This window comes from Pyrus communis, chromosome 1 (genome assembly GCF_963583255.1).
Source record: "Pyrus communis chromosome 1, drPyrComm1.1, whole genome shotgun sequence".
Lineage (NCBI taxonomy): Eukaryota > Viridiplantae > Streptophyta > Magnoliopsida > Rosales > Rosaceae > Pyrus > Pyrus communis.
In genome coordinates, this window is record NC_084803.1 from 33,073,622 (window position 1) to 33,092,481 (window position 18,860).

Sequence of the window (18,860 nt, forward strand, 5' to 3'; positions counted from 1 at the left end):
TTTGTGTGGACTCACTCATCCGGTGAGGTCTGAATGTGACCTTAGAGAAAGATCCAAGTAAAGGCATGTGTTTTTGTAATTATCCCATAGTCCATATGCATGCTGGTTTTGTTGATCCAATGCATGCATAAAGGAGACAACCTCATTAATTAACCTGGTTTAAGGTTTTAAAGAAACTAGCGCTAACTAGCGTTGAGCTTAATTGGGTTGACTCCATTTACTTGACACAAAATACTAAAAGTAGTCTAAAGTGTGAATGAGTTGTAAGGTCTCATTTGGTCATACTGGATTATGAGAGATTCTTTCATGTACTCAGGGTACCATATGATTATGATATCTCTCTCATTTCCTCTTGATTTCTACCAGTAGTAATAGAGGAGACGCTGATAAAATTGTGTATTGGATACGTGAGAGATCTCATGAACTAACTAGCCTTTGAAAACTGAATATGGTTGGTTGAGGCATGGAGCTTTAAATCCTACCTATTACTTTATTCTAAAGTTGGGGAGGGGTGGTGGCTACAGTGCAATTGAAAGGAAGATAACCTCTGTGGTAAAAAAATTAGGATTTAAGCCATGTAGTGAAGTCGGTTAGAATTTAAGTCCAAAATTGAAGATTTTGTCAACTCACCATTAATTGTTAGCATATAAAGGCTCACATGTGAGACTAAAAAGATAAAGTTAGTTTCACATATATCCCCACGTGCTAACAACTAATGTAGAGTTCCGTTTTAGCCTAATATGTGTGGCTCACATGATAATATTAACAGAGAGTTGATGAAATTTTCAATTTTGGGTCTAAATCCTAATACACTTCATCACATGAACTTAAATCCTAATTTTCTTAAATTATTTAGATATGGGGATGGTGTGGGTTAGTGGGTATGGCCCTACATGGGCTGTGGTGTGGATTTGTGGGTTTGGCCTTGTGGTATCCTTTGGTTAGAGTAATGTTTTTACCTATTTGGGCTCGTACTATGGTTGACACAATTAGTTGTGACTCATTTAAACATATCTGATTTCTCTTTAAGGTTAACGGTTTCATTAATGGAGCAAGTTAATTTTAATCACATAGATAGTAGGTTGAATGCCGTTATATATAAGCACAATTAGTTGTATTGTCGTTGAAAACAAATGTATTTCTTTTTTAATATTGCTTTAATAAATGGTCCACCAAATGTGAACAAGTTATGTTTGGCCACATAAAACAATAATGGATACTAGTACACCGTATTGTATTGTATTTTTAATTTATTGTTTTGCTAAAGTATTGTATTTGATTGGACTACATACTTATTGTACTAAACAACCCTAAATATTGTGCACACAACAATACACTATTATTTGGTCACCCTTAGCGTGTAATTAACCCAAAAAAAAAAACTTGTACGAAATATGTTTGACATGCCATGTGACAAGAAAGATAGTGTATACATGCATAAACTGGTGATTAAATATGTTGGAACCACATGGTCAGGGGCATAGTAACTTAGGGGTAAAGGGGATCAGTTGACCCTTCAAATTTCGGTGAATTTCCATGGATGACTTGGGTGCTGTTCCTTTGAAGGTTAGAGTTGCCTTACATATATGCCCTCCAACTGCTATATAAAATGCGTTAGAGAGGTGTTGCCACTTGATAGTCCATTCCTAATATTATCTACCGCTGGCTTGTTGTTGGTTGTGATTACATTTGTAGGAATATATAAAAAAAAAAAAGAACGAAGTAAATGAAATGGTAATCTCAGAGAATGAACAAAGCATCACCATTCTAGGACAAACATATTAATGAGATGCAACGATATCAATCAATTTGTTAGTGTGTTCATGAGAAGTGTGTTCGTTTGTTAAGCATTCATATAAGAGCAGTCTTGGAACATGTTAGTTACTCATTTGAATGAGGCCTTAACAGGTGTGTAATGTGCTTTTGCAAATGACTTTAGGCCTACTGAGACTCGATGAAATGACGATTTGCACGCTATTTTTGTTAAAAAAATTTACTGACCCCCTAATAATATTTTCTGAATCCGCCACTGCACGTGACAAGAAAGATAATATGTGTATAAAAAATGATACTTTTACTACCTATTTGTATCATCTATCTAACAGAGATGAGACCTACTTGTGTTACCAGGCCCTACCTCAATTAAAAAAATGGTACAAATAGATGATAAGTGTAGCAGTACTTAATGTGCATGCATAAACTAGTGATTCACTTACTTTTCTCGTAACACACGAGTTACAAAATCACATTAATGGCTACGCTCTGCAACATATGCATTATATTATGTTGTTATGCTATGTTTCTATGTATGATTTGCAACTTTTCCAGTGAGGATCCTGGCCGGATCCTTTTTGTGAGAATCCCAAGAATCCTCCAATAATATTTGTTCATCATATATCGTGCGGTCAGTTTTTATTAAGTACTGTTTATATTCAATTTTAAATAAAAATATTTACAATGATTTCTGACCGTACGATGTACGATAAACGGATGTGATTGGAGGATTCCTATGATCCTCACAAAGAGGATCCGGCGAGGATCCTCTTGGCAACTTTTCATCCCAACCTGTTACAAGGGAAAGGGATCCTCTCCAGATCTCTTCCACCAAATCCTACCAATCAACAAATTTGGGCCCTTGAAATTTGATCCAAAGGTTAAAAATAGGGGCCCCCCTTTAAAAGTTATAATAACTTTAGCCGTTGGATTAAATTTCAAATGCTCGGATTTGTTGATTTGTAGGATTTAGTGGAAGAGATCTGGAGATGATCCCTTTCTTGTTATAAGTGTACCCGTGTCAGACCCACATTTTGTGGACTATTATGCTTCCCACTTTGTTGATGTTATTACAGTGAGGTAGGCTCGAACATTATCTCCAACATCACAAATTAATCAAAAGACGTGGGCATTCTAGTTGCCCATCAATTGCTCACATACCATATCCACATCTCTCACGATTTAAACTAGCTCTAACTCCCACACACACCTCTCGTTCTCGACCCCAAGCAACAAAGATAATCTTCTTCCAGCAATTCCAAATTTAAACCCTAGCAAAAACCATGGCTCAAACCATGCTTCTCATGTCCAGTAGTGTGTCTTCAGGCCATGTCGTCGACTTGAAGTCCTCAGACCCTTTACTCAAAGTACAAGTTCAAAGACTTAGGCCTAAGTCTTTCTCTCAACTTGTTTTCAGACCTCTCCCATCATCTTCTTTTGCCTCATCGTCTTCGACCGTTGTCGCTCTCTTCAAATCGAAAACAAAAGCTCCTGCCAAGAAGGTTTTCATTTCTTTCAACTACGTACATTTTTTCTTGTAGTTAAAACATAATTTTGTATGCATTTGTTTGATTGTTGTTTTTAACCAAATTGAACAGGCCCCGTCGCCGAAGCCGAAGGTTGAAGACGGTATCTTTGGAACTTCTGGGGGCATTGGTTTCACAAAGCAGAATGAGCTCTTTGTTGGTCGGGTTGCCATGATTGGCTTTGCTGTGAGTCATAATCTTCTTGCTCTTTTGTTCTATATTTATTCTTTACTTTCCATTTATATATGATTTTCTTTTTATTGTTAGTTCTTTAAATCTCACTTTGTGTGCCTTTTAATACACTTCATTTTGTACTGCTTAAATTAGTAGACAAACTAGTTTGTGTTTAGTTTTTTTAAAAAGTAAGAAACATTTTTTTGCCCATGATTAGAGATGTTATAATGGCATGTGGTTGAGGTTTGAAAAAAAGGCAGAATTTAGTTTGTACAAAATTACATTATTGCCATGATTTTATTTTGTGATAAAAAATTAAATTGTCTTTTCATACTCTTTTATTTGACAAAGAAAATTTTGTTAAAAGATGGTTTAGATATTTATTTTTTAACCAAAAAAAAAAACTCTGACAATAAAAGAGAAGTTTTCGTGAATAAAAAAAAATCACGATATAAACAAAAAGCCTAAAATAAGGACACACGAAGGAAGAGCATGAACCTGACTCTGTGTATGCATCCAAAAGAAGCTTTGAAAAACCAAATATAAAATGTTAGGAAATAAAGAAAATCGTACATCCTGAATTTTCCTTTATTTAAACAGGTTGCTCTGAACTAGTGGTACAAATGGTATCCATAGTTATGTTATCAAATCTTAACATAATATTAATGTAACAAAACCTAAAGTGGAGAAAATCCTTCTTACTTTCTTCTACCCACCATATATGTTCTTCGTGCCTGAAAAACGTAATAAGTAAACATGCAAACCTTTAAACATAGTTTAAATTAATAACATCTTCCGAGTTTTGCTATCTTATTGGTTTACAATTTGTTTTCATTACCATTATCTTTCAAGATTTGTTTAAAACTATTTAGTTTTCACCAATATCTCAAAATAATTTTGCAACAAATTTCTGTATAATTCTCTCATTTCACTTTGCTTATAATTAGAATGAACGAAGTATTTTGGGATGGTAATAAAATTAGCATGATGAAGCATTTTCAGATATACACACAGTAAACCCTCACACATGCCGCTAAAATAGTCACTAGTCTTGCCATATTTTATATTTGGAAATACTAGAGAGATCATCATTGTAAACCATATTTTGCAAATCACGTAATGTGACGGTTCATGAGAAATTTGTCTTTCAAACATTGCAGGCATCATTGTTGGGAGAAGCAATTACAGGAAAAGGAATTCTTTCACAATTGAACTTGGAAACCGGAGTTCCCATCTATGAAGCTGAACCACTTCTTCTTTTCTTCATCCTTTTCACCCTCCTTGGGGCCATTGGAGCTCTAGGTGACCGTGGTAGATTCGTCGATGACCCGCCCACTGGAATTGAAGGGGCAGTGATCCGTCCAGGCAAAGGATTAAAATCAGCCTTGGGTCTCAATGAAGGAGGTAACTAATTTACAATTCAAGATAAATAATGTTTAAAATACATGGTACATGTTAAATTGTTACATTGTTAGTTTGGACATACAAAAGTTCCATAAATTGATAGTTTTACACCATAACATGTATAACGAGAATACATTATTCTACAAAACGAAGTAATTTACATTACGTGGCATGACCTACATGATCTAAGGAGTTTCTGTTGTTTTACAAATGCATAGGTCCTCTATTTGGATTCACAAAGGCGAACGAGCTATTTGTGGGAAGATTGGCACAGTTGGGATTTGCATTCTCTCTAATAGGAGAAATCATCACAGGGAAGGGAGCATTAGCCCAGTTAAACATTGAGACTGGAGTCCCCATTAACGAAATCGAACCCCTTGTGTTGCTCAATGTTGTCTTCTTCTTCATTGCTGCAGTGAATCCCGGAACTGGTAAATTCATCACAGATGTGGATGAAGAAGACTAGAGAGAGAGAGAGAGAGACAATGCTCACTACATCAAACTTATTTTAATCATGTATGAGAAAATACTTCTTCCTTTCTCTAATTCTTATATCATCGATCTTTTTATTTTCCTTTGGTCATGTTGACCTTAAATATACTGTCTTTTTGCACTAGCTTTTAAATTCCTATGGTTATTGGTTACAACGCACACAAAAAAATCAGAAAATGAAAGTAAGAGAGTGAGAATTTGATGCAATGAGATAGCTTTCAACTCTACTGAGTTAACTTGCTTAACAAGCTAGGTTTGTAAATTGTTATCCCCAACCGGGTTTACCGTATCAGATCCTACCAAATGCGACATTGTCTTCCATAGAGTTAACTTACTTGCCATGCTAGGTTTGTAAATTTTAATATCCTATAAGATTTTATTAATTGGATCTACCAATGCGACGCGACGGTGTCTAAAAATCCTAAGTTTGGAAGTGGAATTCATCTAAAACTCATATTGGTGAGATTATTTTGGCATTTAACATTGGGACAAGAAGTAATCAAATAATCCTTAAGGAAATTTAACTATACAAATTACGTTTGTATCATGTCTCTACCACATCAAATTGTGAAAATCGTTCTACATTTGCAACTAACCCTTTAAAAACAATGTTTTCTTTGTGATTACTAGAAAATGCGCGCACATCATGTGTGAAAATTTAGAGAGAGAGAGAAAGAGAGAGAGAGAAAGAGAGAGAGAGAGAGAGAGATGTGCGGTAGGATGCTTTGGTGATATGTGGGCGAGCGAGGAGAAAAAATACTAAAAACTTTTCTATGAAATTACCTTAATGCCTATGATTTTTTTTTTTTTAATATTCTTATTGAATGGTGAATAAATGACTAAATCTTCTTTTCATCCTTTTTTATTGAAAAAGAGGATTTTCTTAATAGGTATCACAACTTATTGATAACAACTAACCCTTTAAAATGTGTTTTTTTGGTAAGTGAGAGGTCTTAGATTCGATTCTCGCTAAAGACGAATTTGAACCACATTATTACTAACCCATTGTGAGGCTTAGCCTACTCCTCTACCCCCTTAATGTAGATAGTATCGTTTGTTAAAAAAAAATGTGTTTGTTCAATGATTATGAATAAGAATACTTTACAAACTAATTTAGGCAAATCACAAACATCTTGTATCTTAGTATATGAAAAAAGAAAATTTTCTGATTCAATTTTACTTATCTATATCAATCTATTCAATTTTACTTATCTATATCAATCTATACTACTAGATTTTTAGTCAACTAACTATAAAATAATTTTTTGTCAACTATATATTGTAATTTTTTTTTATCAACTATCTTTACTATTAATAAGAGAAAATGCTTAGTTTTCCTAATTAAAAGCAAAGGAACACAATTTAAAGCGGTGAACAACAATATTAGTAGCGATAGGTAGTGAAAATCAAAGAAAAATCATGTAAAGCAATACGTTTAATCCCCCATTGCTAGACCTGGCATTCGGGTCGTCTTTCTCGTGTTTATGTCGTACCCGATAGCTTAACGGGTCGTGTCGTGTAAAGTAAACGGGTAATGTGACATCTCGTCCCGAGATTATTAGAACGTACGTGTGAATTGACATTTTTGCCCCTAGTTCATTTTTGTTTTGTTATTGGTTGTTTTGTGTGGTGTTGGCAAGCGTAGGGCCACACACACACACACACACTGTCTCACTCTCCCTCTCTCTCTCTGTCATTTTCCCTGTCTTTCTCTCTCTCCCGAGCTCCCTTCTTTCTTCTTCTTCCTTCAAACTTGTACGGACAAACCCAAAACCCCTCAAACCATCACAGATCGAGGAAACTAAGGACACCTTCGAACTCGTGAAGCTCATGCGAGTGCAACCATACCATTTTCAGGTGAGAAATCCTTTGTTTTCACGTCGATTCGAGGTAGTCCGATTTGAGTACTATTCATGCAAACTTAATCTAGCACGTTTTTGGAATTTTGAAGCTCGTAGATGTCTTAGTGAGGTCCCAAGGAGCCTCGGAGTGCTTCGTTGGAAGAATTTGGACGTCGGGATCGTCCTGTTCGAAGTTGGCCGGTTTTGGATAGTTTGCACAGGTAAGATCGCGTGAGTTTTAGCCCTTAAAACTTGTATGGATGTGTTCTACTAGTCCTAAGCTTTATTTTGGTGCAAGAAACGTGAAAAACGGTTGAGAAACGAGTGAGAAAACACGGTTTACAGGTTTTCCAGTTTTCCGGCGCCGGCGACGGCATCGGAGATTGAACGGAGAAGGTGACGGAATATTCCGTCAAATCTGACGGAATATTCCTGACACCGTTGACGGAATCCGTTAGAACTGACGGAATCCGTTAGAACTAACGGAATATTCCTCACGACGTCAGTTGACGCCGTCCGTGTGCACCGCACGTGCCTGCGCGTGGGGGCGCGTGCGGCAAAGGAAAATTTTTCTAAAAATATGGTTGTGATCCTGAGGTTGTGTAGAGCACGTTGGTATATTCATTTGTCCATTTTGAGCAATGTATGAGAAGTTATTACGAGAAGTTGGTTATGTGCTTTTAAATTAACGTTTTCGTAGTTATTTCGCATATAGGTGATTCGTATCCCGAGGACGAGCGTGCACACTCAAGGCAGGGGGGCTACGACCCTTCTACTTACCAGTGAGTGGGCTTTTGGTTTTCCGTATATACCTATATACATTTATATTCCCAGAAATTGATTTAAAAAGGGTTAATTATGTTATGCCATGCACCATTTATTTTCGTTTATGCATAATCACATGCATTAGTAGTGGCATACATATACATATGCATAATTGGTGCTGTGGACGCACAGGTAAGTACCAGGTAAGTGTTATTCACGTTTATGTTTCAGTAGTGGTTAGAGATACTTAGAGAGCTCATAACCTGCACCCCCGGTGTTAGTGCTCCCGCCCTGAGTAGGGTACAGTCCTTCACGTGATGTTCACCTCCCGCACCACACGCTCAGCTTGGATCCAAGTTAGGTGCACAGTCTTGTCGTACAGACCACATTAGGTGGTTCCGACTTGTAGGTGACCCGCGATTATTCGCACAGCCTTCACGTGATCGTAGCACTAGAGCGTATATATATTTTACACCCAGGCCTGTCGTACAGACCACTTTAGGTGGTTCCGACTCGTGGGCAGGTTCAATTATTGAGTTTGAGATTTGAGCTCTATATGCAGCTGTACAAGTCATGTTAGGTGACTCCGGCTGCCAGATGTTATGCTATTGATGTGATTTATACCTGAGCACTTGCATATCATTATGAGGCTTTGACATGGCACATTCTTGAGCATGATTGATATACCCTTGAGCATGTTTGGCATATTTATACATACGTATATATGTTTATCTTCTGGGAAGTATACAGGTTTTACGGCGAGGGGTTAGAATGTATTTTGCTAAATGGTTTTCAAAGAGCTTTGTTTTTGCCCACTCACGCTTTTGTTTTGCGCCCCTCCAGGTTCTAGTTGCTTAGCAGTTTCGGTGGTTTTCCCAGAGGGCGTCCTGGCATTTCTGACAGACACTCACCATTGTAGGGTCACCTCCGGGTGTACTTATGTTGCATCTTTCCTTTTTGGATTGCTGTAGTCTTGCTCTGAATTTGTGTCTCACATACGCTAGCACTTGTTTTAGTACTTTGTAGGCTAGTTTTTAATTATTCGTACTTTTATATTACTATCTTATTAGCTTCCGTGCGTGCACATGGCTACGTCACCTTCGTGTGACGGCCAGCACGCCCTGATCTTGGTCGGGGTGTGTCAGTTTGGTATCAGAGCCTAGGTTTGGCAGTCCTGTGTCTTTGTGAGTATTCTAATGGTTTTGGTGCCTTCTTTCAGAATTATGCCGCCTCGTCGGGAACCACGTCGATCTGATGAGCCTAGTTTCCCCGATTTTACTCAAATGAGGGAAGCTATTGTCACCGCTATTCAGACAGCTATCCGCCCTCCCCAGAGGACTCATCTGGAGACTATGTACAATCTGAAATTGGATAAGTTCAAGGGTAACGAGGGTCACGAGGGCGCAGAGCGATGGTTAGAGCACATTGAGAAGACTTTCCGTGTGTTGCATAATCAGGGGAACCTTCCTATGGAGAGGTGGGTCGAGATGACCTCATGGTTTTTGGAGACGGAGTCTGTAGCCTGGTGGGAACAGGAGCTTCGTTGGTTGACTCCAGCGCAGAGGACTGATTGGAATGTTTTTAAGGATTTGTTCAAGAGGAGATTTGTGCCCCCTGAGTACATTGATCGTAAGAAGCAGGAGTTTACCGAGTTGAAACAGCGGAAGATGACGGCTAATGAGTACTATCGCAAGTTTACTGATTTGTCCCGCTACCATTCTGACGTCGCTAGTAATCCGAGGGAGATGCTCCGTCGTTTTCGTTTGGGCACCAGGAAGAGGTGGCGTTCTATGGCGACTACTACACACTGTGAGACCTACCAGGACTTCTACGAGATACTGTTGAGGATTGAGGACTCTGAGAATATGTCGAGCGACAGTGATGAAGAGAAAGATGGCAATCAGAAGAAAGATGACAAGGGTAAAGGTCAAGCGTCGCTCGGGCCCCGGCAGACTCAGAACTTCAAGAGGGGTGGTGCTAGTTCGAGTTCTTCTAGTGGTGGTTTCAGTGCCTCTGGACGAGGAGGTAGGTTTGCTGGAGGCGCTCGAGGCCAGAGACAGAGTGATGGTGGCCGAGGCCGAGCCTCAGTTTGCCGTAGGTGTAATAACCGGCATTTCGGCGAGTGCAGGCGTGGCAGCAGTGGTTGTTTCACGTGTGGGCAGATGGGACATAGAGTTACGAATTGTCCCCAGGGTCAGCAGCAGAAGCCGCAGCAGACCTTTATGCCACCACCTGCACCGATTCTGCAGATTCAGGGTCCGAGTAGTTATGGCCAGGCAGGTAGAGGTGGTGCCTACCACTACCAGGGTGATGCTGTTCCTTATGCCCCGGGACAGTATCAGTATCCCCAGGACCCGTATTCACAAGGTGGTTATCCCCCGTATCCTGGCAACTACATGCCGTATCCTCTAGCTCCAGTAGGTGGCTCTCAGTGGTACCAGGGAGGACAGTATCAGCATGGTGAGATTGCCACTAGTAGTGCAGGGTCTTCGAGACAGTTGGGTCAGCCCAGTCAGGGGCGTGGTGCTCAAGGCCGCAGTGTTCAGGCGAGCAGAGGTCGTGGTGGACGACAGCAGGGCCAGGGGCGTCTTCATAATATTTCCCTGCAGGATGCTCAGAACAACCCGGATCTGATTATGGGTACGTTAAACATTCTTGGTTATTTTGCTAGAGTCTTAATTGATTGTGGAGCTACACACTCCGTGATTTCTCATACATTTGCTCAAGTGACGCAACCTCGCCCCACACCTCTAGGGTACGATTTAGAGTTCGCTATGCCTAGAGGAGAGAGATGTGTCGTAGATTGTGTGTACCCAGGATGTCCAGTGATAGTTGAGGGTGTTGTTTTGTCAGCTGATCTTATCCCGTTAGATATTGTCGACTTTGATGTGATTTTGGGCACGGATTGGTTGCATTTCTATCGTGCCAACATTGATTGTTACGGGAAAGTAGTTACGTTTCACCGTCCTGGACTACCTGTGGTTACTTTTGTGGGTGAGCAGAGTGGGGTGAGACATGGCGTTATTTCGGCTTTGCGAGCGAAAAAGTTGTTGTCTAAAGGTTGTCAGGGGTATCTAGCTCATGTGGTGTTAAATGAGGCCGTTCCTAGCAGAGTTGAGGATGTGAGAGTGGTTAGACACTTCCCTGATGTTTTTCCCGAGGATTTACCTGGTTTACCCCCAGATCGAGACGTGGAGTTCACTATTGAGTTGCTTCCAGGTACTAATCCTATTTCTTTGACTCCTTATCGTATGGCTCCCGCTGAGTTAAGGGATTTGAAAGTGCAGTTACAGGAATTAGTGGATAAGGGGTTTATTCAGCCTAGTACTTTGCCTTGGGGCGCTCCAGTTTTGTTTGTGAGAAAGAAAGACGGAACTTTGAGGCTGTGTATTGATTACAGGCAATTGAATCGGGTGACGATTAAAAACCGTTATCCGTTGCCTCGTATTGATGATTTGTTTGATCAGCTGAGAGGTGCTTGCGTCTTCTCTAAGATAGACTTGAGGTCTGGGTACTATCAGCTGAAGATTAGTAGGGAGGATGTTCCTAAGACGGCGTTCAGGACTCGTTACGGTCATTACGAGTTTCTGGTTATGCCGTTTGGGTTGACGAATGCACCAGCTGCTTTCATGGATTTAATGAACCGGGTGTTCCAGCCTTACTTGGATAGATTTGTTATTATCTTCATTGACGATATTCTGGTGTATTCTAAGTCCAAAGCGGAGCATGTTCGACATCTTACTTTGGTGTTGAAGAGATTGAGGGAACACCAATTGTATGCTAAGTTTAGCAAGTGCCAGTTCTGGTTAGATCAAGTCGCATTTTTGGGGCACATCATTTCTGCTCAGGATATTCTGGTTGACCCTCAAAAGGTTGCAGCTGTGGAGAGTTGGGAGCAACCGAGAACCATCACCGAGGTGAGAAGTTTCCTTGGTTTGGCGGGGTATTATCGGAGATTCGTTAAGGATTTTTTGGTGATTGCCTTGCCACTGACGAGGTTAACGAGGAAAGATGTTAAATTTGAGTGGGATGATAAGTGTGAGCAGAGTTTCCAGCAGTTGAGGCATTGTCTCACTCATGCACCTGTGTTGGCACTCCCGGACGATAGTGGTGATTTCGAGGTTTATAGCGATGCTTCCTTGAATGGTCTGGGATGTGTATTGATGCAGTATGGTAGGGTGATTGCTTATGCTTCGCGGCAGTTGAAACCCCATGAGTTAAATTACCCTACACATGATTTGGAGTTGGTTGCTATCATCTTTGCGTTGAAGTTGTGGAGACACTATCTTTACGGAGAGAAGTGTAGGATCTTTACAGATCACAAAAGTCTTCAGTATCTCTTTACTCAGAAGGAACTTAATCTTCGTCAACGGAGGTGGTTGGAGTTGCTCAGCGATTACGACTGCACGATTGACTATCACCCTGGTCGTGCAAACGTAGTGGCTGATGCACTTAGCAGGAAGTCACAGGGCCGTATCAATGCGTTGTACGCTAGTCGTATTCCTCTTTTGGTGGACTTGCGTGCTACGGGAGTAAGGTTAGAAGCAGAAGATCGAGAAGTGGCGTTACTTGCTAATTTCCAAGTTAGACCAATTCTAGTTGATCGGGTGCTTGAAGCTCAGGTAGCTGAACGGGAGACTCAAGAACTAATTCAAGCTCGAGATCAATGAAGGAGGAGAGATCTCAGAGTTCGTGATTCTGATGGCATGTTGATGCTAGAGGGTAGAATGTTCGTGCCTAATAATGTGGAGTTGAAGAAAGAAATTCTCGATGAAGCACATATCTCGGCTTATGCCATGCATCTAGGAGCTACTAAAATGTATCATACCATTCGACCATTTTATTATTGGCCGGGTATGAAGAGGGAGATAGCCGAGTATGTGAGCAGGTGTGCTGTTTGTCAGCAGGTTAAAGCGGAAAGGAAGAAGCCGTTTGGATTGTTGCAGCCGCTTCCCGTTCCAGAGTGGAAATGGGAAAATATCACTATGGATTTTGTGTACAAGCTCCCGCATACACATAATGGCTTTGACGGCATTTGGGTGATCGTTGATCGACTCACTAAGTCGGCACATTTTATTCCAGTGAAAGAGAAGTATTCTTTGAGCCGGTTAGCGGAGTTGTTTATCTCGAAGGTTGTGAAGTATCATGGTGTCCCAGTGAGTATTGTCTCGGATCGTGATCCACGATTTACATCGAAGTTTTGGGTGGCTTTTCAGGAAGCTTTGGGCACGAGACTACTTTACAGTACGACATATCATCCACAGACGGACGGACAGTCAGAGAGAACCATTCAGACCTTGGAAGATATGTTGCGAGCTTCGGTGTTGCAGTTTAGCGATGCTTGGCACCAGCGGTTAGATTTGATGGAATTTGCTTACAACAACAGTTTTCATTCGAGCATTGGCATGGCGCCATTCGAGGCCTTGTATGGTAGATCTTGTCGCACTCCGTTATGTTGGTCAGAGGTTGGAGAAAGAGTTTTAGTGGGTCCGGAGATTGTTGAGGAGACTACTTAGAATGTTCAGGTAATTAAGTCTAACCTGAAAGCAGCCCAGGACAGACAGAGTGTATGAGGTTGGAGATTGGGTATTCCTGAAGCTTTCACCGTGGAGAGGTGTTGTGCGGTTTGGAAAGAAGGGGAAGTTGAGTCCCAGGTACATCGGACCATACATGGTCACATAACGAGTTGGTGAGGTAGCTTACAGGTTGGAGTTGCCTCCGGAGTTGGCTAGGGTGCATAACGTTTTTCACGTGTCTATGCTCCGACATTATGTTGCTGATCCATCTCACATGATACCTCCTCAACCGTTGGAGATTAATCCAGATTTGACGTATGACGAGGAACCGGTGACGATCATCGATTGGAATGAGAAGGTCCTGAGGAATAAGACGGTGAACTTAGTGAAAGTTTTGTGGAGGAATCATTCAATCGAGGAAGCTACGTGGGAGACACAAGATCGGATGAGGGATTTGTATCCTAGATTGTTCCTTGGTCACTAGGGGTTATACTTGGTTGTTTTGAATTTCGGGACGAAATTCTATTAAGGTGGGTAGGTTGTGACATCCCGTCCCGAGATTATTAGAACGTACGTGTGAATTGACATTTTTGCCCCTAGTTCGTTTTCGTTTTGTTATTGGTTGTTTTGTGTGGTGTTGGCAAGCGTAGGGCCACACACACACACACACACACACTGTCTCACTCTCCCTCTCTCTCTGTCATTTTCCCTGTCTCTCTCTCTCTCCCGAGCTCTCTTCTTTCTTCTTCTTCCTTCAAACTTGTACGGACAAACCCAAAACCCCTCAAACCATCACAGATCGAGGAAACTAAGGACACCTTCGAACTCGTGAAGCTCATGCGAGTGCAACCATACCATTTTCAGGTGAGAAATCCTTTGTTTTCACGTCGATTCGAGGTAGTTCGATTTGAGTACTATTCATGCCAACTTAATCTAGCACGTTTTTGGAATTTTGAAGCTCGTAGATGTCTTAGTGAGGTCCCAAGGAGCCTCGGAGTGCTTCGTTGGAAGAATTTGGACGTCGGGATCGTCCTGTTCGAAGTTGGCCGGTTTTGGATAGTTTGCATAGGTAAGATCGCGTGAGTTTTAGCCCTTAAAACTTGTATGGATGTGTTCTACTAGTCCTAAGGTTTATTTTGGTGCAAGAAACGTGAAAAACGGTTGAGAAACGAGTAAGAAAACACGGTTTACACGTTTTCCAGTTTTTCGGCGCCGGCGACGGCACCGGAGATTGAACGGAGAAGGTGACGGAATATTCCGTCAAATCTGACGGAATATTCCTGACGTCGTTGACGGAATCCGTTAGAACTAACGGAATAATCCTCACGGCGTCAGTTGACGCCGTCTGTGTGCACCGCACGTGCCTGCGCGTGGCCGGCGCGTGGGGGCGCGTGCGGCGGAGGAAAATTTTTCTAAAAATATGGTTGTTGATAGGAGCATATTCATGCTACTTAATTAGCTTGTTCTCGTGCATTTATGTTGTGTTTACTTAGTTATTTTAGTGTTTAAGGCCACTTTTGTGTATTTTCAGATTATAAGGCCAAAGTGTGCAAGAAGATGCAAATTGGAGTCTTTTGGAGCGAAAAAGGAATGAACGAGTGAAGACTTGAAGAAACGATGAATTCTTACCAAAACGAGGAATCCTACTCAAACAAGGTTTCTTACTTGAAGTAGGAAAGTTAACCCTAAGTTTCCCGTTTTGGTAACCTTTCCTAATCTAAACGTCCGTATTTTCTAGCCACTTTGTAGACCTTGTAAGTACTTTAGGATACAAAACGAAGGCCCTAGGCTCCTTATCCATCCTTGCCGTGCCCTTTTATTTTCTTCCCTTCCCTTGCCGTGCAAGGGAGGGCAATTTTGTCCTAGGGTTGCACTTAAATCATATATGTTTTAAACCCCTAGCCGCATCTCCCATCCATCATCCATAAACCCTAAGCCTTCTAGTTCTAATCTCAGCCGTTCCCTTTAATTTTCTCCCTAGCCGTCACTCCTCACATTCTCCCATTTTTCCACCATAAGCCGTAGCACCCATTCAGCCATTCTCCCATAATTCCCCCTAAGCCGTGGCATTCCATAATCATTCACCCTAATATTCACCCAAAAATCCCATAAGCCATTCATTGATATTTTAATCAGCCATTTTTCATCCTAATTATTCTTCTAAGCCGTGGCCCCCCGTATATTATTTTACCCTAATTCTCTCCTAAAAACCGTGCAGCCACCATCCCGTTATCCCATTCATTCATCCTTGCCGCTGCCAATACATCCATTCCAGCATCCCATCACCCAAAAACCAAACAGCCGCAGCACCATTCCATTCTCTCTTTTTGTGCCGCAACCACTATCACCCAGAAACCATTCGATTCATTCAGCCCCTTCACACATATTCACTCTCCAAACCGTAACCTAAACACTCTCTGCCGCAGCAAGGAGAAGAGGAAAGAGGGGCTTCGACGCGCAGAAATTCAAGTGGATTCGTTGTGCGTTCTAGGTGTAATCAATCCTTTGTGCTTTATGTTTAAATTCAATTGTATTTCTCTTTTTGTGAACATGAGAGGCTAAACCCCCTAGTTAGCTAGGGGGTGATTCGAAACCATGATTATATATGTGAAATAAGTTGATTACTTCCAGTTATCGTTGCATAAGTTTTGAATACAATTTGCTTAACCGTTTGATTTAGAACTTATTCTTGTATGTTGATTGAGAGTGCACGCTTAATTTGCATGCTTGAATTTGATGCTAGGATATAAGTTTGTTTCACCTAATCGTTATGAATTTATATTCACAAGTAGTGAAGGTTGCTAGTCACGATCATGTTAAGTAGATTCCTGGCAAGCGTATCATGCTTTCCATAGTTACAAATGCCTTGTCGATGCTTATGATTTCCAAAGAACGTAATGATTCTAACTTATATCTTTATCATGCTGTTCATATAGAGAATTTGTTAGGAATAATTTGTTTGCGATGCATATTCATCCAATTCAATGATTCTAGGGAAATCTGAAGGTTAATTTAAGCGGACCTAATTAACTTGGAGTATCGAGGTTCATAACTTAGTGGATTGATAATTGGAAATTGATTTACGTTGCATATATTTCATGTGTGGAGAAGAACCCCTTAGCTATCCCATCATCCATTGATTCATCACAATTTTGTCTTAAAATCTGTTTTCTTTACAATCTGCCCATTTAGTTTAAATTCGTCCAACCACAATTCCCCCATATTTTGTTGAGTCGTAGTCATTCGTATTTGTTTTATTTTGTGTTTTTAAGCAATTGGAGTCATAACACTTTCAAATTCGTCCCAATTAAGTTCTAGTTTTTGTTTGAGTCAATTCAAATTAGATTAGCACCCCTAGTTAATCCCCGGTTAGAACGATCCCTACTTACTTCATTACTACAATTGTCACAAATAGGGTTTAATTTGTGTGTCAACATAATTTTCACATCAAATTTTGGCGCCGTTGCCGGGGATTAGCAAAGTTGCTAATCCCTTGTCTTGAGTCTTGTTTAAATTGTTTAGTTTCTGTTTTGTTTTAATTTTTGCACCGTGTGTGTGTGTTTTGTTTTTTTTGTGCCGTGTGTGGCACCTTATTTCCTTACTTGTGCCGAGTCTATTAGATTGATTGCTAACCTTGTTTGCTCTTATGTGCAGGTACTAGTTTATGACCCGTGGCTCACAACCTGTTCGTGAGCATATCTCCGACTTTGGCGGTGATTTCCAGAGGACTTTGAGAAGGAAAAAGAAATCGCAAGCGTCTAATCCTCCTAGTCCCGAACCTGAATTAGAAGAGCAAGAAGTTGAAGTTGAGGTTGAAGAGGAGGCCACGGATTGGGTTGAAGAGGAAGTACCAACCATGGCAGTGGACAATCGAACCATCAAGGAGCTTTCTGCCTCGGGTTTGGCGAATGCAGCCCCTCTTTGCATCCAATACCCTAGGGCAGCCCCTGAGAAGACCGATGAATTTGAGTTGAAGTCCAGTTTGCTCCACCATATTCCGAAATACCATGGGTTGGCCATGGAGGATCCGAACAAGCATCTAAAGGAATTCGAGGTGGTGTGCTCAAGTATGACACCGGTGAACGTGGACAGCAACATATTGAAGATGAAGGCTTTTCCTTTTTCTTTGGTGGAGAAGGCCAAGGATTGGTTGTATGAGTTGGCTCCCGGAACTGTCACATCATGGGAGAGTATGAAGCGAGCCTTCTTAGAAAAGTTCTTTCCGACATCACGAGTCATTCTTCTTCGCAAGAAGATTAGTGGAATTCAGCAAAGCCAAGGTGAATCTTTTCCAACTTATTATGAACGTTTTAAAACTCTTGTTGCTTCATGTCCACAGCACCAGATGAAGGAGGAGCTACTTCTTCAATATTTTTACGAAGACCTTTTACCACTTGAACGGCAAATGTTGGATGCATCCGCGGGAGGGGCTCTAGTGGACAAGACACCTAGGGATGCCAAAACTCTCATTGCCAATCGAGCACTCAATGCACAACAATATGAAGGTGTTGGGCAGAGAGACACCCCACGGCCACAGCATGTAAATGAGGTAAGTTCTATTTCTGAGTTACAATCCCAAATGGCTAACCTTACGTCTATGTTATCGCAGTTTGTTGAAGGCCCTAAAACGCAAGGAAGTACAATTTGTGGTGTATGCTCCATTCAAGGACACCAATCTGATCAATGCCCTCAATTAATTGAGAACGGAGGGTGGGAATCTGCCAATGCCGTGGGCTATGGGAATCAGAATCAACCAATGAGTGATCCTTTCTCCAACACATACAATCAGGGATGGCGTGACCACCCCAATTTCAGATGGAGAGATGCACCACAATATGGCCAACAAAGTGGATTCCGACAACCCCCGGGTTTCTTTCCAAGGCCAATGGCACCACAACCACCTCCTCAAGCACAATCATCCCAAACCAACTCAGGTACGTCTATGAATGACGATAAAACATATCAGTTACTAACCACAATGGCGCAGGGAATGCAGAACCAAGCAAAGGAGGTTAATGAGCTGAAGAAGCAAATGGGCCAAATGGCCGAATTTTTGGGACAAATTCATGAAAACGGTAAGTTACCAAGCACTACGGTAGTCAATCCCAAGGGTGGTTTCGAATCTGCGAAAGCTATCACACTAAGAAGTGGAAAAGAAGTGGGAAACAAGGAAGATGAGAAGATACGAATCGAAGAAGAGGAGAAAAATGACCCTACGGCAAGGGTGGCACCACCCATGCCGCAGGCATCTACGACCCCCCATCCATCCACCTCAGGTAAGGTTGTCCCGAATGTTGTGATTTCGAACACTAATCTGCCCGATGTTCCTTTCCCTCGCAGATTTGCACAATCGAAGAAGGAAGAAAGCG

General features: G+C 41.3%; 1 protein-coding gene across 1 annotated transcript; it reads left to right on the forward strand.

Moving 5' to 3' along the window:
• The first annotated feature begins 2,926 nt into the window (after positions 1 to 2,926).
• LOC137745039 (photosystem II 22 kDa protein, chloroplastic-like) lies at positions 2,927 to 5,502 on the forward strand. Its single transcript, XM_068484899.1, has 4 exons — positions 2,927 to 3,275; positions 3,372 to 3,485; positions 4,634 to 4,877; positions 5,096 to 5,502. Exons 1-4 carry the CDS (start codon positions 3,057 to 3,059, stop codon positions 5,341 to 5,343), a joined length of 825 nt encoding a protein of 274 aa, XP_068341000.1. The 5' UTR covers positions 2,927 to 3,056; the 3' UTR covers positions 5,344 to 5,502.
• Positions 5,503 to 18,860: the final 13,358 nt, after the last annotated feature.

Coding starts and splice junctions, on each gene's coding strand:
- LOC137745039 (XM_068484899.1), top strand. CDS start 3,057: ATGGCTCAAACCATGCTTCTCATGTCCAGTAGTGTGTCTTCAGGCCAT. Junction 3,276..3,371: donor CAAAAGCTCCTGCCAAGAAG/GTTTTCATTTCT, acceptor CAAATTGAACAG/GCCCCGTCGCCGAAGCCGAA. Junction 4,878..5,095: donor CTTGGGTCTCAATGAAGGAG/GTAACTAATTTA, acceptor ACAAATGCATAG/GTCCTCTATTTGGATTCACA.